The sequence below is a fragment of the Mesitornis unicolor genome, unplaced genomic scaffold (genome assembly GCF_000695765.1).
Source record: "Mesitornis unicolor isolate BGI_N332 unplaced genomic scaffold, ASM69576v1 scaffold1833, whole genome shotgun sequence".
Lineage (NCBI taxonomy): Eukaryota > Metazoa > Chordata > Aves > Mesitornithiformes > Mesitornithidae > Mesitornis > Mesitornis unicolor.
In genome coordinates this window covers 22687-49585 of record NW_010176500.1, presented here as the reverse complement: position 1 = coordinate 49585, position 26899 = coordinate 22687, and the positions used below count along the sequence as shown (strand labels likewise).

Below are 26899 nucleotides of genomic sequence, written 5' to 3'. Positions count from 1 at the left end.
TGACAACACATTCCAGCCAGACAACCACCTCTCATGTTCTTCCTTAGCAGTGACTTTAAAAAAAACAAACCCCAACCTTTTACTGGAACAGCAGCACGCCCTCGCAGCACTGAGGATGGGCTTCGTTATCAGCTGCTTAGAGAAATGGTCATTAAAACCTGTGACACACCCTCAAGGATTTTTCTGGATAGCAAATGAGAATACTGGAGCTACCCCCAACCATCAATGCTGCATACTGCTAATGAGTTTTAAGAGAAACACATAAAACTACATGAAAATGAAATATTCTGTTTGATTTCCCTATTAATTTTCTCAGCTACTGGGCATGTCGTGCAATCGTAAGATTTTCCTCTGAGAAATGAAACCCTAGCCTTGACATTTTGTCCACCCCTTCTGAAATGCTGCTATTTTAAGAGGCATTTTGAGCCAAGATGGATAACGTTTTTTGAAACATCTCTATCAGCTCTCAAAATCAGAGGAAAACAAGCTATACATTTTGTGGATTTGTGCCTGACTGTAAAAGCTGACTCTGTGAGCCACAGCTCGTATCCTTCATATCCCCTTACATACACTGATGACAACCTGTTTTCTTTTCAGAAGTTGATACTTCTAGACTTTGAAGCAATCTAGCGTTTTTGTCCAGATCTACCAAATATCTGGCTCCTTTGATGTGAAAAAAAATAAATTGCAGAGTCTTGGGATTATCTTCTTTAATGACATTCCCATATATTTATTTCAACTAGAATTCAACTCTTAGAAGAATAGCTACCATCAGAAACAAGCCAGCTACAGGGAAGAAAAAGTTACGTGAAATAAAACTATTTGACAGACACACAACAAAAAAATTGTTTGCTAAAAGTTACTAAAAAGGTAAATGCTGCTTCTTATCCTAACGCAGTGTTAGCTGGATGCCCGTCTGTTTCAGTGAGGAGGGAAAAAAAGGATTGCAAGGAGACTTAGCGAGCCATCTCCACGTCTGCCATCTTCCAGATCCTGAATTCAGTTAGGAGGAAAAAGACTTGAGTTTAAAATTCTGCTCTGAGGATTTTTTTGCCTTTTCAGTAACTGCTAACAAAGCGTATGCAGAGCAGGAACAGGAATGGGAACCCAGGAGCACCTCCTCCCACTCCTGTGCTACCTGCTGACTGCTGCTCGGGTGTCCAGGAGCTGAGAAGTGCTTGCTCAGCCCCAGACCAGCTCCCACCACCACCACTTATCCTGACCACTGGGACACGTCTCCCAGATAGGGGAATTGTGAGAGAAGGGAGCCTCAGACTGGAGAAAGCCTGCAGCTCAGATGTCCTTCTATTCAACCACCAGCGACCCAATTTTTAGCTGTTATTTACTTGTGGGCTTCTAAAGCTTTCCATCAAGGACAACATTTCACTAAAATAGGTCGCTGCCTTGCAGCTGTTAATGAACCTCAGAACAGCTCAGGACTTCCTTCTCATTCAACTCCTGCTCCTCAGCACTCATGCTGAAGACTGCTGTTCTGGGCAATCACAAAAATGTGGACACAATCAATACGAAGTGGTTTAGATTGAAAGCTGGTGCCATGGTGAACAAAACAGCATTAGTGTTATACATGACTGACTGAATCAAACCCACCACAATAATTTCCCCAGGATATTCAGGTTCTCCTTTGCACATTGATCCCAAAGTAGCTATGGCAGGAGCACATCTCTGCTTTGTCCAGACAGAGCAAAACTCAGACTGCACAGCAGACATGCAAGACACGAAAAGACACCTTGCTGTAAGCAAAGATGTGCAAGAACTCACATGGTTAAATTTACAACAGCACAGATTGATTTTGTTTAGAACTTTCTTTGAGAGTTGCGAGTTTCAGCAAACAGGCAGCTCCCAGCCAAAACATCTGTCCACATACCTGGCCGACACAAGTCCCCGTGCTGCTCCTTTTCACTAGCGTACACCTCCATGCACCACGCGTGATAGGCAAAGGAGAACAGGTCTTCTATCTTCGACGGGGGGCGGATGGCGTTGTTCAGTCGCTTAAGCCAGTCCTGACACTGCTCAAAAGTAGAAAACTGACACCTGTCCCAGAAACAAACATTTCTCTATTAATTTTCAGTAGAAGATGCCGGACTTAGAGCTGACAGACTGACTGTGAAAACCTCCGTGAAACCACAAAGTGAGAACCAACACCTTATTGCTACGTTAATTCTGCTTCTATGCACATGCTAATAGAGAGTAAAAATGAAACCTTTGGGTATTAATTAGTAAAGAAATACACACTTATGAAGTCAAAATGAACCGTAAGAAGGAAAGCAATGTTCTGTGACTGCGAATAAAGCAGCGGTATGTCCTACTAGTCGTGAATGAGGGGACATTTACTCCCAAGTTTACTATAAAAGCAAGGACAACATCACTGAGTCCACACGATCCAAGATTACAGCGCCTCACTGACTGCTGGTCTCGGAGGGAAACTCAGAAAACCATCACATACATTACATATGCATCAAATTCCCGTAAACAAGAACTCATTTGTCATCAGACACAGGAGAAATACCCATTTGACTAATCTGTTTTGTTATTACTGATATACTTTATGAGCTCCAGTATCTGAAATCTTACACGATTCCCCTTACATGCTGAGATTCTCTTTCCTGGCCTTGGTGGGAAGCAAAAAGTTTTTGAAACTGAGCTTTGCTCAACATTACAGATTGACAACAACGAGCAAGAACGTTCCCTGCACAGGAGAAACCAGTCTTCAAAGCAGTATATTAAAATTACATTAGCTTGTCTTTTCAAAGAGGACTCCTGGAGCCTTTACACTAAAAGGCTGGAAATAAGATCAGTGATTTATTTTGCTCTGACAGATTTCTTCAAGATTTTATAGTTATAAAATATTCACCAAGTATTTACACTCAGCTCAGTCTGTGTTCTGCTGCATTCATGGGTAATGACAGCACCTGCATTCTCTAAGGGCAGGATTTATTATCCCTACCTGCGAATAGCTAAAAGTCAGTCAGTGGAAGGAAAAATTCATGTTCAACTCATGAAACGTGTCTAAATAGCTGCGAGGAACTGCAGCCTTGAGGTGTTTATTTCCAACCACTGACAGTAAAGCAAGCTGAGACTCCCAGCTTAGCCTGGATAATTCTCTACTAAATATCCATAGTGAGACAAGATGCATCTCACCCTAAAGACCCCATTTCCTTTCTGAAGTCTTCTAAAGTGAGTGTTGCAAATAACAAGTACTTATCTTCACTTGAGCCCTATTATTCAGAACACAAACTACTTTGTTCATGAAACAGAACATGAACATGTTCTAAATCTGGCACCTCAGCCCCATACTTCAGGATCTTCCAACAGTCAGTGTCACCAAGTACTGATGCCTGGAGACGCAGCTTTGAAGGGAAATTCATAAGGAAGCGCATAAACACAAATAATTTGTATTCATTCTACAATTGAAGAGAAATAACAAATTAATGTAGAGAGGAAGGGTGACTTCTTAAATGTCAAGAGCTACAAGTTAAGAGGAAGTGAAATATTTAATTCAAATTAAACTAAATATTACTTCTAAAGTAAAATCAGTCCTCATCAAAATACAGCATTTCGGGAAGTGGCTGGCCTGTTAAACATTCTGAGTGCTCAGACATGACTCGGGCTCATTTCATTATACAGAAGGTACTGCCAGCAAACATTTAATCAGAAAGAAATGTTCCTTTCTTGTTAATTAAAGTTTATAGATCAAAATTAATTTCTGCAGCAGAAAAGTAGGAAATAGCTGTAGCTCAGGCTCGGGAGCTCAGAGACTCCTGGGGCAGACTCTGAAATCTGCTGAAGGACAGACAGAAATAAACCCTCCCTTCTACGTGATGCTAGCTGCTTTACGGGGTTACCGAGTGGCTGCAGACCTGCCTTCACCTTATTCCCTCACTCTCTTTCTTTCCCAACAGGCTACTATGGCTTAAGGACAGCAGCTGCACCCTCACAGCCCTTAAAAACGCAGGGGGTGACACCACTCAGACCGAAGGTTCCACACAGAACTGCACAAGCCCGTATCTCAACCCTCCAAACCCCACATCTTGAGTAAACACTTTTCAGTAAGTGTATCGGTAGTTTTATCTTACAACTAATTGAAGCAACACGTTATAGCTGATTGTAAGGTAGGGAAATCACAGTGAGACTAGAATTAATTTCAGAATAAAATCAAGATCAGACGCTTAGGCTCACACCAAGGTTTCTGCTATACTGCATTACAGCAAGCAAAAACCACAGACCATCTTGCTCCCATCCTCTTCACAAAAGTGCCCAGCTCCCATATGCAAAATTGGACAATAGAAAATCTTTTGAGGGAAAGCAAGTCCACTAAGTAAGAAAAACCATTTCCTTAAAACGTCACCACTGTCCACAGCACGAGGAAAGCAAAGTTACACAGCGGTCAACACTCAGCCCATCCATACCTTAGAACCTTGCAGTCTTTGCATGTCAAATGCAGTTGAAATATGTCACGGCACTCCACACTTTCTATAAGCTGCAGTGGAACCTGCAAATAAAAACATGGCATCATTTTATTTCAAACAGCGTTAACAGGAATTTCTCTGCATATCTCGAGGATTTATTACAGGACTACGTGGAGTCTAAAAGAGAGAGAGAAAAACAAAGGAAATGAAGGATAACTACTCCAACAGCTCTGAAGTATGGTACCACGTATCAGCAGCTTCAGCTCCATTGCTGAAAAGTCCAAAATCCTTTAGGGCTCACATGAAGCCAGTTGAGAAGTCTGCAGCACCAGTGACAAATGTGAAGGCAGAAAAAGCAGCAGAAACCCACATACTCCTCTCCCATGGAAGCACCTTCCCCTCTTACAGGTCCAGATTTGGGGACACTGGGAATACAGTTTTAGCTGTTGGTGTCAGAAATGAACTGCTAAGCAAGAGCCCCCTAGACAGACTGCTGCAGTCTACATGCTTGCTGTATGGAAATATCCCGTACTGCCTCTTCAGGAAAAACCACCTGGCCTGTTCAGATCAAAGCAGCCATATCTAGAGTAATAAAGCTGAATCACTGATTTTTAAAGGTGGTGTTATACCCACTTATATTTTATGGCACAGGTAACTAGCAGAAGCTTGGTCAAGCAAAACATGTAAGCACAGGCAAGTACCTTTAAAGATAAGAAGGCATCACAAGACTAAAATATTGGTTTTCATTAATATTTTTGGACCTTTACTTGAGACAGGCAAACGCACATTATTGTCTTAAATGAACAAAAGTTCGTGCTCAACGATCTCGTGCGTAGCTGTCTAAATTCCAAACAGGTAACTGAGCTGATACCTATAACAAACATGAAGTGCTAAACTGAATTATGAGATTGTAATGGACATTACACAAGGCAGCAAAACCTTCTGCCACCAAAATCCTTCAATACAAAGGCTCCCGGAGAAACACTCAAATACTGGATTATCTTCTATGGCATCAGAGATGATCCATCACTGTACGTCCTGCTCTGGGGCTCACAACACGTGGCTGTCAGACCACATTTTGCCAGTGCCTTTCCTTACGACTCTGGGCAAGTCCTCCCAGGTCACCTCCAATCAAGGATCTGCAGTGAGGAATCAAGACAGCTTCTACTCGGGCACAACAAAGCTTAGAAAGTACCCGAGTTCAGTGGAGTGAAAAAATGAAATGGGACTAAATCAGTAGGCGATGGAAAGGGATGTCTCAGAAATACGCACCACAAGAAAACTTACGTGGAGCATGAAGATGCCTAGAGAAAGCTAAAGGTAAACGCTGTGCCAGGAGTGACCAAAACTCTCACGTCTCTCGGGATGGCAGGCACACAGCTCGCAGCTGCACCTTGCCAGCTCAAAAGTCAAGAGGTGCAGTCCTCTCCCGAATGTGAAAGCTCAAATAATTCCTCAGAGCTTGCAATCTCCAGAACACGACAGGCAGGCGCTGTCTTGATGCTCCGCTTTTGTCTCTAACCTGGTCAGACCACAGCCAAGAAGCAGAGCTGGACTCCTGAGCTGGATAAAGCCCCAACCCCAGCCCCCCACGGCCAGCCAGGCTGGTGTGGGTGCGTTCTTTGTTCCTGTTGTTGTTACCGTGACATGAAAGAACAGAAAACCCATGCACAGGGAGAGTGGACAAGATGTGTCTGATCCAGCTGCCCAGTCGTTTGGGCAGTCAAATAAAGCTGGAACGTGAATTTTGGCCCATGTTTCGATTCTGCCCTCTGAGATAAGCCCCTTCTTTATGTGCCATCATTAAGCTCAAGCTGACAGCAGCCATCTGCAGAGAAATCACACAGTGAAGATGCTGACAGGCTTAGCTGCCCATGTAATAGAGCATTAAAACGCACCACAAAGATCAGATGTACTGCTATAGTTAATCTTATTTTAACTGCTAATTTCTTCCATGCCTTCTCCTACTCAATTCTGGTCTTCAAAGCAGATAAATTGCTGGGATAGTTCTGTCTGATAAATGAAGGGACTGGAACAGACCTCAGACTGGAGAGGTTTCCATTCTTTCTTCCCAATGGGACAGCCTCACACACATAAATAAATGATCTAAAGCTAACATTGACTCACATGGCAACAACACAGAAAGGAAGGTATCTTTCCTCAACTACACGAGTTTCAACTCTACAAGCCTTGCTTTTTCAGTCTGGTATTTTTTTTCAGTCTGTTAGTTTTTTTTCAAGCTCTCTTACTGCATTTTTCCCCAGGTCCATCTCCATTTAAGCAGTTCTTCATTTTGCTCTCTCCTCCTTGCAGTCTGCTCCTGGCTCCTCATCCTCCTGCCTGCACTCTAATGACATACTGAGTGTTCTTCTACTCCTGCATCATTTTTAATTTCCTTCTTTCAAAGTCATCCTTTGTTCTGTGCCCTTTCAATTTGCCCTCTGCTCAACAGCCATTCTTTTTCTCTTGACAGTCCACATGCAGCTCACCATCTATTTCCTCAGAATCTGCCAGTTTTTCTCCAGGGCAACCTTCATATCAATCTTTTTAATTTTCTTTTCCGGTCATAAAAATCAGTCCTCTGATCCCCTTGCATTTTCAATCTCCTTCCTGTCCATTATTCTTCTCCCAGTAAAACTCTAAAACTACGTGCCTTCATTCCCCATTCTCCCCCACTGATAACCTCCCATTTTCATTGTTATGTGGTTCAGCCTGATGCATGCAGCAAGTCAGACACCCAGTGCAGTTGGTTTGCTCTTGAAAGAGCCATCAATTCCATTTCCAGGCACTCTGCCATACAATAATGGCTATCGAAGGGAAATGGTGGAGAAGCGATCATTTTTGCTTTCACACGGACAAGCACGCGTTGCCAACCACGGCCAATCATCGGGCATCACAGAGAGCACCAGAGCATCGCGCTCTTGCAGCATCCGGCTCTCGACCGCCTCTCTTTAAAATCATCTCACTTTAAACAACAGCAACATTCCACAACTCCGACTTTTTCTTTTTTGGAAAAGTCTTTTTTTGTTATTTTAATTACTGGAGCTGTTATCTCACAGCAGCACAAGATACACTAGAGAAAAGTACCTCTGCAGTCAGGAAAAAAGCACGAATTGTGTTGACGCTGCTGAAACAACCCAGCCCGTGGCTCAACCCCTGACCACGCCACGTGGCACGCCGTGGACCCCGGCCAGGCTGCTATACGCCAGCCCCTTCCTGAGTGACTATGCTACGTACTCTACTCCGTACGCCATCCAGCCCGAGTCTCCCCACACCACCACGCGGCACCCAGGGACCACGAGCTGTAGTTCGTACTTCCTTCTCGTTTTCCCAGTTCAGAGCCTGAAATAGCGTCAGGGTGACGTTACAGACCGCTCGCTTTAAATGGCACGAGGCCACGGCTCCACGCTGCATGGCATAAGATGACACATGGAGGACCTCAGGACGCAAGGTCAGCGTAAATGGTCTTTGAGGACCCTCCTAGACAGAGGGAGTCAAATCCCCCCAGATGCAATCTTGTTCATATAACCTACAAGGAGTACTTGAAGCAAATTTTGCTTAATTACAACTAATTGCACTTAGGTTTTGCCTTCAAGGCAATAATTTAGTCCCCCCTCAGCTTTCACAATTAACATGCACACAATGTGAACAATTTGAGCATCAGGACCCGAGAACGAAACAAAGAGTAAGCTACTGCTCAGCACAGATGAACCTCAAGTGTGCTACAGATGCAAGGAAGATACCAAACCAACCATTTTTCCATTAAAGGGAAAGCTCACACTGTAACTCACTTAATCTCCAAGTCTAAAAGTCTAAAAGTCTCCCTCAGCTTGCCAGCATTTTTTTATACTGTGTCCAAAATCTACTGTCTGAAAGAGACCACACACAAGTCCATGGTTTCGTGAACTACACCGATTCTTTTTCCTCCCATAAGTGCAATTGGCTTACAGGGAGAAAAGCACAGTTTGAAATTTTCTTAAGGAAAGAATCGACACAGATCAGCCTGGGAAACAAACTTCCCACGTGCACAGAGAGATCACTGTTGAGTCTGCATTTTTATCCCATGGATAAATGTAAGTCAACACTTTTGAATGTCATAATCCCTGCAGTTTATGTATGGTCTACTGGATCTTTTGTTTTTGCATTTAAAACGCCATGTTCCTATTGCTACTGTGATCTAGGAAGTTATCCATGGAAAAGATCTATGCATACAGCTGTTCTCTGCAGTGCTGCAACGTGAGCATTATCAACTTTTCAGTGTATTTCTTGCCAAGCACAGGTGCAGCAAGTGACCTAGCAGCACCGTGCTGCTTACCGAGGCTTCCCGAGCACCGCTTTGACAGCCAGTCCATTGGATTGTAAGCAAAAAGAAAACAATGAAGTAAAGAAGCCAAACACCAAAAACCAACAACAAAAACCCAAACCAAACAATAACAAAGCCACAAAAGAACCCCAGGAGCCCATTTTCAACTGGATAAAAGCTTCCTTCGTGCAGTTACCTTTACCAAGGGATAGGCAGCTGCCATGCACTTTCTCTGGTGAGAACTTCTACCATGGTGGAATATCCCACCTGCTTCAAGAGGAGATGCTGCACGGAACAGCTGCACCAGACACAGGGAATCAATTCACTTCACAAGTACTATAACACAAATACTTGCTAAGGATCCTCTTTCTCACACAGAAGTACTTCTCTCCACTGAGGTGACAGTCGTTAGTGTGGCTGGACTTAGTGAGGGCAGTGACTGTTATGAAACTCATTCAAAATAATTTTAAAAACCACCAACCCCTACCATTAGCAAACATTTATGTTTTTAAAAAGGTCTTACAGGTGTTTTCTGAACGGCTCTAGCAATACAAAGACAGTAGGAAAGAATCAAGGTGAACTTAATAAAAAATTCCTCAGTGAAGACTTAGAAAATCACCATCTGATCAATAATTTTGATCTACAATAACACGTGGCAATTGTGAACAACCAGCCAGGGTCAGGACTTCTCTTGAAATAAGAAGATTGGTAAAAAAATTCATCAGGAGAAAAAAAAATGGTTTGATTCTTTGAATTTTACTTGACAGGTTTTATTACAAATATCCACAAAAATACTTCTGTGCCATGTGTGATGTCCTATCGAACTCTCTGTAGTTCACAAACAGTATTACAACTGGTAAGACCAGTGTGTGTCAGCATCATACTGCTGCAAAGGACAATGCCCAGTGAGGTTATGGCTGTGATCATGAGCAACAATCTTCAAGAATTGATACTTAGAGTAAAGCTCTTTTAAGAAACGCGTGGGCATTGGAAGATGAGGCCCAATTCACGGATCCCTTGCGTCAATGACTGTACTCATGCTATCCAACGTCACGTAACAGCAGTAGCTGGACCTACTTCCACCTTTTGAAGCTCCAAGCAAGGCATGAATCTAGCTTAGATAGCCTAAACAGCCCTGTGGAAGACCTTTTATTTCCCTACTGGGTATATGCAGAGCTCAGGGAGAACAAGTGGCTGCCACAGGCAGCTGTGAAGAGAACGTAAAGTTGAGTAATGTGAAGTTTCCTTACAATGCCTGATTTTCAGAGGTGCTGAGTCATCTTTTGATGCCTAAATATGGATCTGTTCTCCCCAAAAATGTGATTTGAACGTCGCAAAGAGATTTTTCATTACCACCAACCTTCAAAGGCAGAATGACCGTACTTTTATCCTAAATTCTCTTACTTGGATTGAGTTCAGAATACCTGTATTACCACAGCAGCACGATCAACACTCACATTCACAACAGACTCCTTGAATTTGATGTGAAGCCTGTAGTTCGAAAGCGCAATGATGGCATCCTCTGCTCGTCCCACGTACTCCGTACTCTCCCCGTGAAGTTCAATGAACGGGACCTTCAGAACGAGAAGAAAAGTCTTTCAGAAACCATTCCATTCTTCAGAAAGGAAAAATAACGTACCTCCTGTAAGCATGCACTCAAGCACACAACGTCACTAAGTCAGAATTAAACACTGCTGAGAACTCAGCCTAGCTATTACTGCTAAGAAGGAAAGTCTTGGGGAAGGCTGGTGCAGAGGTTAATTGTAGCTTTTTTTAAATGATTCCTCATTTTCTCTTAATTTTCCTGAGTAGTAAGTGCTTGGTCAGGGAAAACGTTTAATTTTTATGAAAAATGTAAGCAAAATATCTTCTCAGTTTGGCAAGCAGTCTGACCAACCGCTTGATTTATGCTCCCGCTCCTTACTTAATGGAGAGCAGCATTTCCACAAGGTCATTAAATCCATCCTAAAGCAGGCAAGACACGCAAGATGAGTAATTTCCTATGCTACTGGTCCCCAGTATTCACTGAGCAAGCTCAAGTAACCAGCTCAGACTGGATACCTCAACAGTACACAGCTACAGTCAGGTGGACAAATCCTACTTTTTGCTTCGTATTTCTCATTGCAAATATAAAAACGCACAACGTGCTACTGCTTTATAAAGCTAGAAAACCGGCAGTCATATTACATTGCACATTAAATTGCAAATGCTTCATTAAAAATGTTACTTAAGCCAAACTGAGCTGAGCTGGGTGAAAACTGTATACGCTCAACTTGAAAATAATCTGGGTTTACACCAACTTAGTTTAAATAAACTAAAAATATTTTCTGTTAAAATGAAAACTTGATATCAAAGTGTCTACACGGAAAAATCATTTGAACTGAACTGATCTCAAAGGGAACTCTGGAAAACTAAGAAACAAAAAAATATCAATTCTGTGCAACATAAGACTTTTGGCTTCTCAGTAGCAAGAAGGAATGGTTGTTTAGCTAAATTAGTGTTCTTTTTTATTAAAAGAGTTCCACACTATGGAATAAAACCCAGCACTTGAAATTACTATGCAAGTAATGGCTATATTTTTCAGGCACACGAAGAAATCTTTCGTAATATAATGCCCAAGCTCTTTGTCCTTTCAACAGCACACAAGTATTTGAAAAGAAAACTCGTTTCTCCTCTTACTGTGCTCAAATGCGAATGAAAATCCCATTGGAGAGGCCAGAGAACACACAGGCCAAGCAGAGATATCGTGATCTTAACTGGCAAGGAGCAGCGTGGTGATTACCTGAAGGTTCTCATCCTCTCGGATCAGCTGCTTCCTGGGAAAAATCTGATTAGCCTGGATGCATTCAAGGCTGTGCTGAGTCTCTTCATCCTGAGAAACAAAGCGTCACAGTTACCCTCAGCGCTGTCACTTGCTGCCGCCCTCACCACCAAGCGAGATATCAGTGACCAAGGAAAAGCTCAAACAGGACGGACTGTTTAGAGCATTCCAGTATCAGTAACTTTAGTAAGTTACTAAACTTTCAAAGACAAGCACTCAAACAGCTCAATATGATATCAGAAACAGGTTTCCTTCCTGCAGCCTGATTAAGAAAGTCATCAAAAAAAGACTTGGAGTAGCATTAGGAAAACAGCATTAGCCCAGCCTAGCACCACACTTAAAATTCAACAAGCCCACATGTAAACAATAATTCTCTAATGTTTTTCAGATTTTAGCCTATTTGGCTCTGTAACAGACCCTACAAACCCCTTTTGCTTACCATGACAGGCCCTGGATAGGAGGAGAAATCCTCGTCTTTACTCACAATACTCTGTGGCTCTTCTTCACTTATCATTAAAATCTGTAAAGCCAGAAAAATATAACGAGGAAGTTAAATTCATTTTCTTTCGGCGAATAAATACAAATTAACTTTTAAAGACTGAGAATTCAGCTATTAGAAAACTGCAAGCAAACAGTAATTATGAAAAGATGAAATCCACATAAACCAACTCTCCTGAGACACAAAATTGTTTCAAAATGTGTCTGGCTCCTTCTGTTCACTCTGAAGAATTATCTCGGAATGCACTGCTGGGAGAACGCTCATCCGAATGCAGCAATTAGCTCACTGTTTATGTAATTTAAATTAAAACACGTTCATCCTTCTAGATCACCCTGAATTTTCTCCCAAGTCAGTTGCAGATGGTGATGTACAACTACATAGGTTAGAGAACCAAAGGGGTCGTTGTGATCATTTTATGTACTTTATGTAACCCAGGTTGTCAGCTCCTCCTGAAGCAATCTTGTTTCAACTCCAGCAATATGAATTAGAATTCATGCACAGATAAAATTGCTCGTTCTACAGCCATGAATCATTTTCTACATCAATGGATGTATCAAAATATCCATTATCTTGCCCCTACTCTCCCAGGAGCTCCACGTACCATACATCAGCAGCTTGCTCTCTCCACTAGGTAACAACCCTCTGATCTTTTGTAATCTGCAAATTCTCTGGAAATATGAAAGCACACACAGCCTTGAGGTTTATGCAATTGACACTATTAGGAAATGAGTGGTGGTAGTGAATACAGGAGTTAGAATTGCATTTTGAAATATATCTTATACTAATTTTTTTCAAATTCGTGTACGTTCTTCACTTTTTTAAAAAAAGGATTCAATTATATATATTTCATGGGTTTTGCAGTCTACAGCACATAAAAGATACAAAAGAAAATGTCTCAGCTGAGTTCAGTTAGTTCTTATATTTACAAGTAAGATGACATATGAACTATTTCAAATTATCAGTGCTGTGGTTGACAGCGAAAACCACTGCCAATGTGTCAGCTCACACACGCACCAGCACTGCAGGAACCACTGACTGGATCCTGTGTAATGCAAAGAACATTCACAGAGGCAGGAGGAGCAGCAGATGCACATATTTTGAAACTAAAACATCCCACTGTCTAAAAAAGATCAGTGTGAACAAAGTACTGCACTGTCCCTAAACCTCCAGTCAATAAGAATGTCTCAATAAACAAAATGCCTTTATGTCCCCAGAGTAGGGCAGAAATAGCATAATAAATGCTTGTAAGTAGGTTCAAAATCCCACAGTACATGTTTATGTCTTTTGTCTTGTGTGTATATACACACACACACACGTACATATATTCACATATGTATATATAAAGAAGAAATTATGAGCAGAACCGAGCCAGAACTGTCACTAATTCACTAAAAATTAATGCAAAAAGTAGATACAAAAGACTTGACAGAAGTCTGAATCTATCAACTATGGAAACCATAAGGAAAAAGGAAAAAAAGCACAGAATTGTCCATGTCTGCAAGAACAAGGCAGAGCAGGAACATTCCATGAAGTTCTCAGGAACCGAGGACATCCAGAAATGCTCTCTGCCAACACTGAGATTAAGACAGCGTTATTGTGAATACTGGTTTTTTAAAAAAGGCATAACATTCTTGTTTAAAAAGAAGCAGGAGAAGAAAGATGGTTTATATGCAACAAATGCTGTAACTGATGAGAATATTCAAAGAATCACAACAATTAAAGCTAAAAACACCATAAATTAATCAGGCTGGAGTTTTAATGTATCAGAGGCCATAAAATCCCAGCCCTTGTATTCAAAACAAGTGCCCATGCTCAATTTCAGCATGACTTGGTACTTTACGTACGTTGTATTTGGTTCTGCTTATCTTCCAAAACCACTTCTACTCTTGACCTGCAAATACCAAGAAAGCAAGGGTTCAGCATTTCTCTCCAATAATCTGTTTTCAGCTTCCAGGCTTTTTCCTCACTGTACGTTTTTCAGGTTATGTGATGCACCGTTCTCCTTGATCTATAAGATTTAAAAGTGACCCTCCTGCTCAATCAAACTTCAAGCGGTGGCTGGCCGAGCACAGGCGTACCCGTCCAGTCAACCTCTGCCTCACAGTTCACCCGTCAAGAAAGGCACAGGCTGGATTAACTTCACAGTACATCACGATGTAACGAAGGCTAATGATTCAGGAGAAGATGGGGTTTAAACCTGTAAGGTTTACACACACCTCCTTCATCACCCTTAAAATAATGGCGAGCTTTCACATTCACTTGTCAGGTCTACAGCCAGCCAAAGGAGCGATGGAGAGTCAGGGCACATTTACATGAACTCTTTTGAGGAGGACTTCCTTCGAGGAGGCTTGAGAGGTGGGCCCTTGCAAACCATATGAAGTTCAACAAGGCCAAGTGCAAGGTCCTGCACCTGGGTCGGGGCAATTCCAAGCACAAATACAGACTGGGCAGAGAATAGATTGAGAGCAGCAAGGGCTTGGGGGCCTTGGTTGCAGAGAAGCTCAACATGAGCTGTTTGCAATGTGCGTTGGCGGCCAACCGTATCCTGGGCTGCACCAAAAGCAGCGTGGCCAGCAGGTCGAGGCAGGGGATTCTGCCCCTCTACTCCACTCTCTTGAGACCCCAGCTGCAGCAGTGTGATCAGCTCTGGAGTCCCCAGCAAAAAGAGGCCACGAAGATGATCAGGGGCTGGAGCACCTCCTCTGAGAAAACAGGCTGAGAGTGTTGGGGTTGTTCAGCCTGGAGAAGAGAAGGCTCTGAGGGGACCTTACAGCAGCCTTCCAGTTCCTGAAGGGGCTACAGGAAAGCTGGAGATGGACTTTTTACAAGGGCATGGACAAGGGGTAATGGCTTTAAACTGGAATGGGGTACGTTTAGACTAGACATCAGGAAGAAATTTTTCGGTGCGAGGGTGGTGAGACACTGGCACAGGTTGCCCAGAGAAGCTGTGGATGCCCCCTCCCTGGCAGTGCCCAAGGCCAGGTTGGATGGGGCTTTGAGCAGCCTGGGCTGGTGGAGGTGTCCCTGCCCATGGCAGGGGTTGGGCTGGGGGAGCTATAAAGTCCCTTCCAACCCAAGCCATGCTGTCATCTCAGGTCCTGTTTCTGCAACCAACTGCATCTTCAGCAGCACTAGAACGGCAGCCACCACTGAAGTCATTAAGACCAAACATTTCCAGATCCATTCATCTTGACAATTCATGTACAACCTGAACAAAGCCTTTAACACAGAGAGTAAAGCCTTCTGAACGGGAAAAAAGTACTTCGTAATTCAGAAGATTCTTTCAATTTCAAGAACAATTATCAAAGACAGACCTAATTAAAAAGATGAGCTTTATTACAAGTCTAAAGCATGGTTAGTATCAGTGATGGAAAGTTTTAATACATTAGGCACTGTGCTGTAACAAAATTGTTGCTTTATGCTTTGGATTGATTAGATATTTTTAAGGTTTACTATATAACCATCTACATGATAATGAAAACAGTATTAGCTTGGAGATTTAGCTTTTAAAATTTCCTGCAGTTGTGCTCCTAAAATCCAGCATGAACCATTAGTGGAGACCATCCAAATTACTGCGGAGCAAGTGTCTTATTGCAATTGCTGCACTCGGCTGCAAAACAGCTTCTATCATACCACAGCGGCTTTTTACATGAATGTGAGACTCGTGCTTTTTAAGGAGAATTTTGGGACAGCGAGGTAAAAGAGCCATGGTGGATTCAGTTTTAATCACGATTATCAGATATAAACTGTGATGCTGCCATGATAAATGGTACATGAACTCATTAGACTGGTTCTAAACCAAAGTGTTTGCATGCTCACATCCCTTCTAGATACCAATGAAGCGCTTCATCAACTTAACTGCCACAGCACCAAAGTACTCCTAAAAATTGCTGGCAAAATAGCAAGAAACATTGAATTGTTAGAATGAAGTTCAGAAATAATTTATTTCCCATCACGTCAACAAGCTGATCCCACTCCCTCCATGACCTTGTGGTCACCGGATTGAACACAGGGGGAAGAAACAGTGCTGGGACCAGGGACAGGGACACGTTTTCAGCAGCAGCCCATACTGCTGAGGCTGTGTGAATTAACTCCAAAATGGCACTTTCCATCTCACTTTCATTCGATATCAAAGCTTTTTAATGCGTTTCCATCTGCACAGTTAGCAAACTCTTCCAGGTTAGTCATGTGAATAGAAAAAGGATCACGGTGCTCCATTCTCAAGCTGACCCGCAGCATCTTTTTTGATTAGCCAGCAGAATCCTTGTTGTGTTTAATGGCAGCAGGCAAACAATCAGCTCTTCCATGGCAGTAAAAGCCATTTCCCAGAAATGAAATGGAAATGTTCAAATACAGCTTCGATAATAACTGACCAAGAAAACACCTTCATAAAATGCACCCTCAAATTCAGGCTCCCACTTATGAACAGGATCACATATAAACAGTGCAGTGAATAAATAGCCTATAAACAGCACAGTGAAACTTGTTTTTGTTGTTAGAAATAATCCTTTTTGTTGTCAGGACCGAGGTCAAAAAAGGTTATGTGATCAATTTGCTGTGCTGCCCTTTCACCTGTAGGTTCACATGTATTAAATTACATCAAGAAGAGGTCAGTCTTGTTAATTTTGCATCCTTATGTTCTGCTTGAAAGGATAAATGATGATTAAAGGTTGTAACCTCAGACTCTGTTCAGCCAGTATGGAAACCTCTTAATTAACTTTCATTTCAGATGTGCCTTCTGGTCTAAATTATGTACATAATTAAGACTAGCAATAACCATCTGCTTACCAGTGATTCTAAACAGAAAAGATTACATAAATAAAGGAGCATTTAAATTCACATATTTAGATGTACTTAGGCTTACAGCAAGGAAGAAGAAAAACTGAAGGAGAAAAGAAGAAAGGAAGTACCCAAGTGTTTCACTTTCTTTCCTGTCTTCCCTGTCCAGACCCCAAATTCCATCTGTTTAAGGATCAAAATCAAATTGCGTTGACCCTGTCTCAAAACACAGCTGTTTACACGCTGTGGCACGGTTGCCCTGTAAAGGTTTTAGATGCAAATCCAAAGGTTGTGTCAAAGAAGCATTAGAAAATGTGAGCATAAAATAGTCAAGAGTGTGATCTGGCTTCAGCAAAAGATGCCTCTGTTACAAAGTGAAAACACTTCTTCCCCTTTCACAGGTGGAAGGAAGTGATGCTGAGATAAGGATAAACATCACTTCCCACACTGCAATCCCCGACAGCAAGGTTTCCCCTCTTTCCTTACAAGTAATTGAATGGCTTTTAAAATTATTTACCAGGGAAGTCGCTAACAATGTGGACATTTACACATTACTCAGGAGTAGGAGCAAGACAGACAAAAAATCGTGTTTGGAGACTGTGTACAATGAAGAGTCGGAAGGGGTTTTTATAATTAAACGTTGCAAATTCCAACTCAGTAAAATATTCATTTTTGTCCCAGCGTCTTGGAAAATGCTTTATTTAATTGAGAGAGTAATCAGTGATAACCACAGAACCACCTTGGACAGGTAACTCATCTTACCAAAACAATTCAATTAGCTTACCAAAGAATGAGAGAGAATAAAACAGTCCTCGCTGTCCCAGAACGTTTCAAACTATCCTCTTCCAATACTTCACATCGGCAACTGCAAAGAAAAGGACAGTACTTTAAAACATGAACCCTCAATTGAAAAAAACCAAAACACTGCAAAAATAGCTAGCAACTTGCACAAGAAAGTCAACTGTTACAGCAGTCTGTCTTAAATAAGGAGGAAAAGTAAGAAGTACTAACTACTATGTAAGTTGTAACTACCAAGATCTTAATACACCCAAGGAGGGGATTCAACGATGAGATTCTGGCAGGTACACACCTGCTGGGTAAAGCCCCTTTTCTGGCAAGGAATCGTTCAACAATCTTGGCCAAAGGCATTTTTTAAACTCTTTTGGTACAAAGACGTGAAAAAAGAAACAGCTATACAAGCTGCAGGAGAGCTCTTCTACAATTCATTCTTCTATGAATCTTCTGGAGAAGATTCAGCTGTTTTTGTACTGATCTTCAGAAGTGTGTTTTAATTTTATGCTAAAAACAGCTTTTTTCCCCCAGGAAAGCAAATGAAGACCCCTAAGTACTGGTTACTGCCCAAGTACTTTGGGTAAAGCTGCAAAAAAGCCAAGGCGAACAGTAGTGTTTATTTGAACCACTCCTCCCAAGCCCTCTCTTTTTTGACGTTCCAAGCGCTGTACAATTATTTCCTAAAAAAAATAAGTTTAAGTACCGTGTGATAATGTACATTTGTGGAAAAAAGGATAAAATATCCGATTGGTCTCATCCTTACGCAGTCCCCTCAGCGGGTGTTCACAGACACTTTCTATGGCATCTCAACAACTGCTCCGACAGCGTGAGCCACGTGGGACACCTCATTCAACACCAAAGTCCCCAAACCCTAAAAGTAAAGTTCTGGACTCAAACCAACTGTTCCTAAAGTGCATGAGCAGCCAAGCTGACAGAACAGCAGTCCCTTGCATCCAGCATAGGGAAGATTTGCCCTTCACAGTAACTGGGAAGCTATCCCGATAGCGTAACGTGTGTGTATGCCGGGAAAGTCTGACCTAAACACACAACCCTGCTGCTGGACAGTTTTTGCTTGTACTCTGATGTGCCTCAACTAGTGAGAACTCTCACATTCTGATCCATCAAAAAACCTATTTCTATTTTGCATTTATTGTGTCCTTTAATTTACGGTTTGTAACAGGAAAAAATAAAAAATACTCTCAGTACACAGAAAAATATATATAAATTTAGGACCGATACAGTAAAAAGAAAGTTTTAAGAGTACAAACTTAGATGCATCAAGCAAAAGAAATTCCAACATTTCACTTTAGGGGAAGCTCACGTGTGTCTCCATTCAGCTAGCATTTAACGCACCTGTGACACGAGGATGCTCTGCTTTAACAGAAAACACCCTGGGAACGATCACAGCTATTAAAACCACAGCCAGTCATGGATTAAAGTTTTACAAATTAGACTCTAAAAGCAACATTTGGTTACCTGCAACAAAGGCCAACTTTTGTTTTTCCATTTGAAGTCTCTCTCAGCCGGCAAGCCAAACGCCAATTCCAATGGCTTTGTGGTTGATCATTAAATACAGCGCACGAGGCAGAAAGGACAGAGTTTTACTCAGAGGGACCAGCTTGATCATGCAACAAGTTCACAGATCCTCAGCTGTACAAAGTCACCTTTGATGGGAGTTCTTACCACACTTACTAAACAAACAACAAAAAGCGTCTCTGAAGGCAAACTGCGCAAGTCTACATCGACTCTTCAGAAACAGTTTTCTGGCCAGCCCTTGCTTTCAAAAAGGCCAGACACAGAGTTAGGGTAGCAGGAGGTAAACTTATTTTGTGTGTTTTATGTCCGAGAAAAAAAACCTTAGCAAAATCTGCAACAAGCTTTTTATTGAATTTAATGAGGTTTGGAAGAAGCCACTGAATCTCAAGAGTTTTGTAGAGAAGTTTAAAAACAGGAGAAAAATGTTCCAGTGTAAGCGTTAGTAATTCCGCTCTACCCCTGCCAGTACTCAGAAAGCCCTCCACGACACGCTCATCAGCATTCCTCTCGCAAGGCTGCTGCTCACAGATAAGCACCTCCAATGCTATCGCTTCCTAAGTCAACAACTTGTGCCAAAATAAAAAAAGCAGCTGACTGTAGGAAGAAACACCGCTGTGAACTCCACCAGCACCTCGAAAACCCTCATTCCTGAAGGGAGGAGCACTCCCGGTGTGTAACTGATTATTACAGCTACGCACACCTCAGTTTGCTGTCCCCACCCCACGTGCTCCCACCATTTCCCCTGCACTAGCAGGATCTAGTGATCCTGTTCTATCCACAGAAACAGACCAGCACCATTAGGAAAGCAAAGGGTAGAAGATGGAAAAGGGAACAGGTCCATTTCTGTCAGTAAATCCTACAAAGTCAGACACGTCCAGCACAGGAATTGACTTTGCACCATCCTTCTTAGGCTGTCAGTCTCAGAGTTGATTTGGTTTAGATGATTTTATTTCTTTAGCACAGGCAGTGAAGGACCTATTAACACTGCCAGTTTAAACATGTAAGAAGTCATTCTGTCACAGGGCTCCGGCACTTAAGGTGACACAAACAAGTACACTTCAAACTCTTGCTTTGAACCACCTTAGGGTCCTTCTCTGTCGACTTTTTCACAACTTGGGCATTAGGTGAACGCTGACTGGCACACAGGCCTTGTCTCCATTGCTTTTTCTTGGAAGATGCTATGGAGAAGCAGTGTAGTGGAATGATGGATCACTCATGCTGTACCACTGAAACAAGTAATAACTGCGGGGGGAAATTCAGAGTAACAGTTGAGCACTGCAGCAGGTTGCCAAGCGGCAGAACCTCTGTCCCTGGGGACACTGAAGCCGAGCAGCCCTTGAGTGACCCAATCCAACAGCAAAGTTGGCCCCGCTCCGAGCACGGTACTGGAACACAGAACCTCCAACTGAAATTACACCTGGAGTCTGCAACAATAACTTTCTTGATATTTATTTAAAATAAAACACTGGCAAACAGTTAGGAAAAGCACTCTTGAGAAGTTTTAGTAATTATGTTTGTTTAATCAGAAGATTGGAAACTTCACTGTCTTCGCTTAGATGCTGTATCCAGCCAGCAGAGAAGAGCACGATTTGATAAGCATAGAGTGAAAGGACAGAAAAGAACAGCAGCTCTGGAAAAAACCAAATCCAAGTTTTCTCTAGCCACAAAGCTATGCTCATAAAGACACAGACAAACAAAACCAAATAAAACCTCCTTCTGGTGACTATTTGGAGGTGTATGTTGTCCTCCTTTTGCTAAAATACAGCATTACTGCATTCGTTATGCCACACCGTGTCGCAACCTTAACATTATGCAAGCGTGGCTTCTTCAATCAGAAGTTCTCTATTTCTGTTTACATTTCTAACCTCACAGTGTTGCCGTTCACAGCCCTGCGGTGCCCGAGCCTCCTCTTGCACCACATTATCACACACTTACCATCTCCTCACCTTTTTGTTTGGCTGCTTTCTGCTTAGCTTTAGCTCCCATAGGGTTATAGATTTTTCTTGTCCCCTTGATGTTCCTCCTAGAGGATTTTAGCTTGCTCTGCCCTACAGCTATCTTTACCCTATTCTTAGCGTGCTGCACAAAAGCGCTCCTATCAGCTACCTCCCACTTGGGCGATGTGGTCAGTCTGGGGCCCAGCTAAAAACCACAGAGGGGACAGGAGCACTGGGACTGCTGCCCCAGCACAGCTGCTCCTGAAACTGCAGGGCTCCTACTTCTGAAGAAGTTTTAACACACGTACATTAAAATAGAGAAGAAGGAATGTTGATCTCCAGGGAGGTATTTTCTGGTTTATACTGCCATGTTTCTTCTTGAACATAATCTTCCCCCAATTAAGTCACAATTCCCAGTTGAATATGAAGCGCGCACATCAGTACTCCAATGCACAACAGAGTAAACAGAGACAACAGCCATACCAGAGACCTTAACATGGATGGGAAGTGTCTTACATTCTTGTAGGACTACAAATGTCATACAAGGAGCATCTTGAAAGTGCCTTATTCTATTTTCTGTTTTACCTCTGTTTCTTCAAGTGAAGAATAAAATCAGAGCCCAAAGCATCAAAAAAGTTTTGTCAACATCTGTCATGGCACGGATGCACACATTCATGGTACATAACTTAGCTGCCTGCGGAACCCTTTATCAGTAAGCACATCGGTTTACTTCATCTTCCCACTCAGCAGCAGCGTTAATCTGTTTTTAAAGCAATGTGATTAAGCTGATTATCTTTGCATACTAGTTAAAAAAGATCACTTATACTCTTCAGATACAACACGCAGAAGCAACTGTTCAAAATTAAAATGAAAAACATCTCAAAGATTGAAATGGCAAAAGAATGCAGTAAGAAGGGCACTAAAAGTAGTGCTGAGACTGCAGCTGTTTAATAGCTAATGGTAGCACAGAGTGATCTGACCCTGCATTAAGGTAGGTCCATTTTTCCATAATTGATGTAAAATAAAAATCAATGCCACTTTAGGGGGTTTCATAGTACTAATTATTTCAAGAAATAAGATTTTTTGGGAAAGAATGTTTCTGAATAAGAGATTTTATATCGGTATTCTGTCACTGATCTCAAAAGCCCCCAGGCCAAAGCACTGCAGCAAGATTTAAACCAAAACCTGAAGAAAACGTCACTTTCTTATAACATTTCAGGTTCTCTTTTCTCTAAATTCCTTTTTCATTTTGATAAAAGCTTGAGATTGAAGTGCTGCAATTGTTCATACATAAGCCAATCTACAATTTAACCAGAGATGATCTGACAAACCAATGGAAGTTTAAAGCTCAAATTAATAACCCATTCTGTCATTTCCTTTTTGTTTCAATTCTCTTTATTCCTCAATTTTACATGCATGACAGTCAAGTAACAACTACCAAGAGGGACCAATGTGCTACACAGATCAGTCTGACCTGTGGAGAGATGAGCAAGGATAGGATCTGAGCTGGGAGAAACCCAGTAGATCTGTGTAGGTCCCAAGCAAGAGAGGTGATCAAATGTGTTGGGGAGGGGATATTATGTCAAAAAAAAACCAAAGAGCCACAAAAAGTAGGGCAATATTGTATTATGAAACAGTAAAAGCAAATGAGCAAGACTGAGACCAGACAGCAAGAGCTTCCATTTGAAATGGCAGAACAGAAAAAGGAGAAAATAATTTGCTCCTCGTATTTCCAGTTTTTCCACCAAGGTCCCCACAGCCCACTTGCCATGGGTCACACTCCTTCCCCTTCCTTCCTTTCTAGAAGAAAGGCAACAAACAAATGGGGATAAGAGGTTGTTAATCAAGGTCTCAGAGGTTTTATTTGCTCTCCCAACACACCTATTCACCCCCTTCCCTTCAACAGCAGCATTCTGCTTTCACTGTCCTTTCTGTGACCTGGACAGAGGCACCACACAGCACCCACCGAACAGGCTCCTCACCCGGTGTGTTTTAGTGACAGACGATACAACACTAGAGATCTACAAGTGATTTTAAAAGTTTTGAAAATAGGAAGAACTGAAGCAAATCCAATTTGAGGACTCCTTTGGCATGTCAACTTGCACTCCCATGATGCTCCCCCCTGCCCCCTGAACCACACGAGTAGAACGTACCCACAGTCACAGCTATAATCTCCTAACTGCATAAACTGACCTCACTTTCACCACACTTTGGCACAAAGCTTTTAAAGCCTCTTTAAAAAAACACCACTCAATGGTTTTGTCATAAGACAACTTTATTGAAATACCAAGTACCCACATGAATAAACATTTATTTCTCAACGCATTCAGTAGGTTAAGTTGTTACACCATGGCCAGAACAGGACGTCAGCCCCTCCAGGGGCTCAGAGCAAGAGCACTGATGAGCTGCATGGGCAGGACACAGAAGTCTGCTCTGGTGTCAAGGCCTGGGCATCACTTTCTTCTACTGCACACCTTGCAATTATGGACAGAAGTTTTAATCCGCTAATTCTTAAATTGCATTGAAAAAACCTGTTCTGTCAAAGAAGCCATCTGGGTAAGATCCATATCCACCTCCACTGACTCCATAGAGAAAGAGGCTCCATGTTCAGCGACTTACGCTTCCACTGCCTTACACAAGCGTGAAAGTTAATCACTCCAAGTGGTCTAAATACTACAGCGCTTGGTAAAACTGCGGAGCACTCAAATAATGTTGAGTTTTTTGTTTGGTTTGTCTGGGTTTTTTTGGTTGTGGTTTGTTTTAGCATAACACTTAAATAGCCAACATTCACATTCCCTGAAACATGGTAAGCCCTCAGGAAGGGCACTGCTCCCATAGTCCCCAGCAAAATGCTCCCCTTCCTTATCTGACACAAACTTTGACATTTCAGACTCCCCATGACATAACCTAACCTGTTAATGCAAGACAAAACTAGTCCTGAGAGAAGTCAGGTTACAGCACCACTACTCTCCAATGCTGTTTCCAGACCAGATGCTGATCAAAACCACAGCCTGAAAGCAACTGACACTTCACTTTTATAGACTTTGAGGCAGACTTCAACACCTGCAGAAGTGACATTTTCTTTACAGAACCAGGCAATTAGCTTCCCATCTCAAGCTACTTACATATTTATTTCTCAAAGCATTAAGCAGGCTAAGTTTAAATGGCAGATACCAAATGCATGCAAAAAGCCTCAGTCTACATTAAAGCTAAGCATACAACTGTATCCTGCACCAACAGGAACTAAAGCTGTCTTTCAGTACCATGCACACAGCAGTGACATTGCTGCCAGCATCCACACACAGGGACAAAGAGCTACTCTCTTCCAACCAACCATGGCAGGAAATAAGTATGTTTGATCACAGAATTAGTACTACTGTTTAATTACAGTTTAAAATAGTAAGTTAGTTCAATACGAGAAGAGCATGAGTTCAGGTATTTCTTTATTAGTGCCTGCAAAACAATGCTGGTAAGAATTGAATCAAGTAATCCTATTGAGAGAGCTTACCTAGGTAGAGCACCAGCTGTATTCAGCCACAAGAGACCCCCTTACAGGAACTGAGCACCTAAAGTTCACAGTTCAGTTGTTAATCAAGATCAGGCTAGCTTTTCTAGGATCACAAACAGCTGTTTTCTAGAGAGCAGCCCAAATACTTGTTTGGGCATCATCCACAAGACTGCCAAGACATCAACAGCACTCACTGTTCATCCAGCCACTTAACACGTGTAAATACTGAAAGGCAAAAGTAAAATTACGGAGAGATAAAGCCAAGTGTGCTTGTGCATGATAAGGAGCCTAGCAAGAGCTAGTCCTTACACCAGGAACTGTCTGCTAGCTCCCAGTTAGGCAGCAAGCTCCAGTTTAAAGCCAGACACATGACTTACCAGAACAGGTTGCTGCCTTCCTTACACTGGAGCAGCTAACCCCATCCAGACCAGTGCAAACAGGTTATTGCATCAATCCGGTTCCAGTTTCAACTTCTCCAGACTTTCAGCAGTAGCTGTTACCAGCCAAGCTTCCTATAGCAGGAGGGAAGACTCACACTGGCACTGCCCTTCAGCAAGACACAGCAGTGAAGGGCTTCAGCTCCCTACACATATTAAGACATACACAGACTCGAATGCCTTTCCCAGTTAAGGAGGCTTCCTATATTTAGATCACAAGGGACAAACTGGTTTGGCTAATCCACCAGCACACGGCCTCCAAGAAACCTGCTACCTGATGTCCTTGCTTTGGGCAGCTGATTCAATTCAGTAAAGCTAGGAGAAAAAGCAGAAGAGCAAATACCTTTTCTCCTGTAGTTAAATCACTTCAGGATCTTCCAAATATTAAGACAGTTGTTTATTCCCATCTTTTTCCAGCCATGGAAAGTCAGTTACTTTCAGAAGCAGGAAATGTAACTGGCAAAATACTACTTTCCATTTGCAAGTTGCACTTAAATAAAAGACCTGGAGATGGGATTCCACAACTAAAACAAAAGTTAAAAAGGGTCCTGCAAACATACGTGGAAAAAGGACACCAAGCCACCCACACATCGAACTGCAGTGAGGAGCTCTGGACAGCTGAGACCATCTCACTTGAGCGCCTAATCAAATAGCAAGGCTTTAAAGAACATTTTTACATGGTCCTTCTTTGACATGGGAGGCAGGAGGCACAGCAAGTCTTGCATCTGTTAAGATCATCTAAAGAAATTCAAAGCCAGTCTTAATGTGCTTCATTTTCTGTAACTAACTGGAAGATTACATACGAGCAGCTAGCACTGTGTACAGAGCTCTTCAGACTGGTTTATTGTGTTACACTGCACAGTTGATTCCTCTACAGGCACCACAGTGGTGTTTCAGAACCAGTTGGCTCTGTTATGTAAATTTAAGCTTATTTATTCGTAAGTCCAGTAGCCCTCCAGCTATTAAACGGAGGCAGTTTGCTATGCAACCATCTTGTTCCAATCTTGGACACGTCAAAGGCAAGAACAATTACAATTTCTGAAGTCATATTTCCAGACTAGCCAGAGAGGCTGGGTTCAGTCATGACAACTCCCTAAAAATCTTCTCTGTGTAACAACTTCCACAGCACTAGAAGTCTATGAGCTTGTCTGTGCAACTGCAGTGTAAACTGACGTTCAGAGCCAGGAAAGAATTTATTTGGATTAACAGAATATGCTTATTCTAAAAAACTAAACAGCATGAAGCCAAAGTTAAATATATTTAGGCATTTAGAGAGGCACCAAAGAAGGTTTTGGGTTGTTGTTTTTAAGGCACATCCGTATCAAAACACTGAGCTGCAGTTAGAATTAAAATTAAGTTCTGCAACAGACTGACACTCTGCTAGTGAAACGACGTTTGACACAGCCCCAGTCAATATGTACTGGCCACAGACAGCCTCTCCCCTCTCTTGCATTTAAAGTTAAAATCCATTGACCTAAATGTTCAAGCTTCCTTAGCAGGGTACCAGCAGATATTTGCTTTATTTGGGAAAATGAATCAACCCTATTTGGTAGCTATATGTTCTTTGAAATCACTGTATCAATGGGAAGACTGAACAACAGGAATGAGTTTCTCGAGGGAACATGAAGATTTAAGTCTGGATTTCCTACCTGCTCACTTAGATCCACCCACACTAAGTTCTGTATAGTTGCTTAGTTTTTACCAGCAAGATGAAATTCCAGTGTCGTATTTTATACTAAATGTCCCTTAAAAAAGCATGACAAGTGAGTAATGCAAGATGGTAACAAATGCCTCCATATATTCCTACAACAATTCAACACCAGAAGCACTCAATCTACAGCAACTTTTGCTTCTAGTGCT

The 26899-nt window shown here is 42.1% G+C and overlaps 1 protein-coding gene across 1 annotated transcript in view; it reads right to left on the bottom strand.

Annotated features, from left to right (window-relative positions):
• Positions 1-26899, bottom strand: part of MTMR3 (myotubularin related protein 3) — a 78185-nt gene that overhangs the window by 28925 nt on the left and 22361 nt on the right. The window contains exons 3-8 of the mRNA XM_010181740.1: positions 17614-17694; positions 11991-12071; positions 11513-11602; positions 10188-10304; positions 4428-4510; positions 1886-2052 (exon numbers count right to left, since the gene is read on the bottom strand). Of these exons, the coding sequence (XP_010180042.1) occupies positions 1886-2052; positions 4428-4510; positions 10188-10304; positions 11513-11602; positions 11991-12065 (532 nt within the window). The 5' untranslated portion in view covers positions 12066-12071; positions 17614-17694. The remainder of the gene's footprint in view (positions 1-1885; positions 2053-4427; positions 4511-10187; positions 10305-11512; positions 11603-11990; positions 12072-17613; positions 17695-26899) is intronic.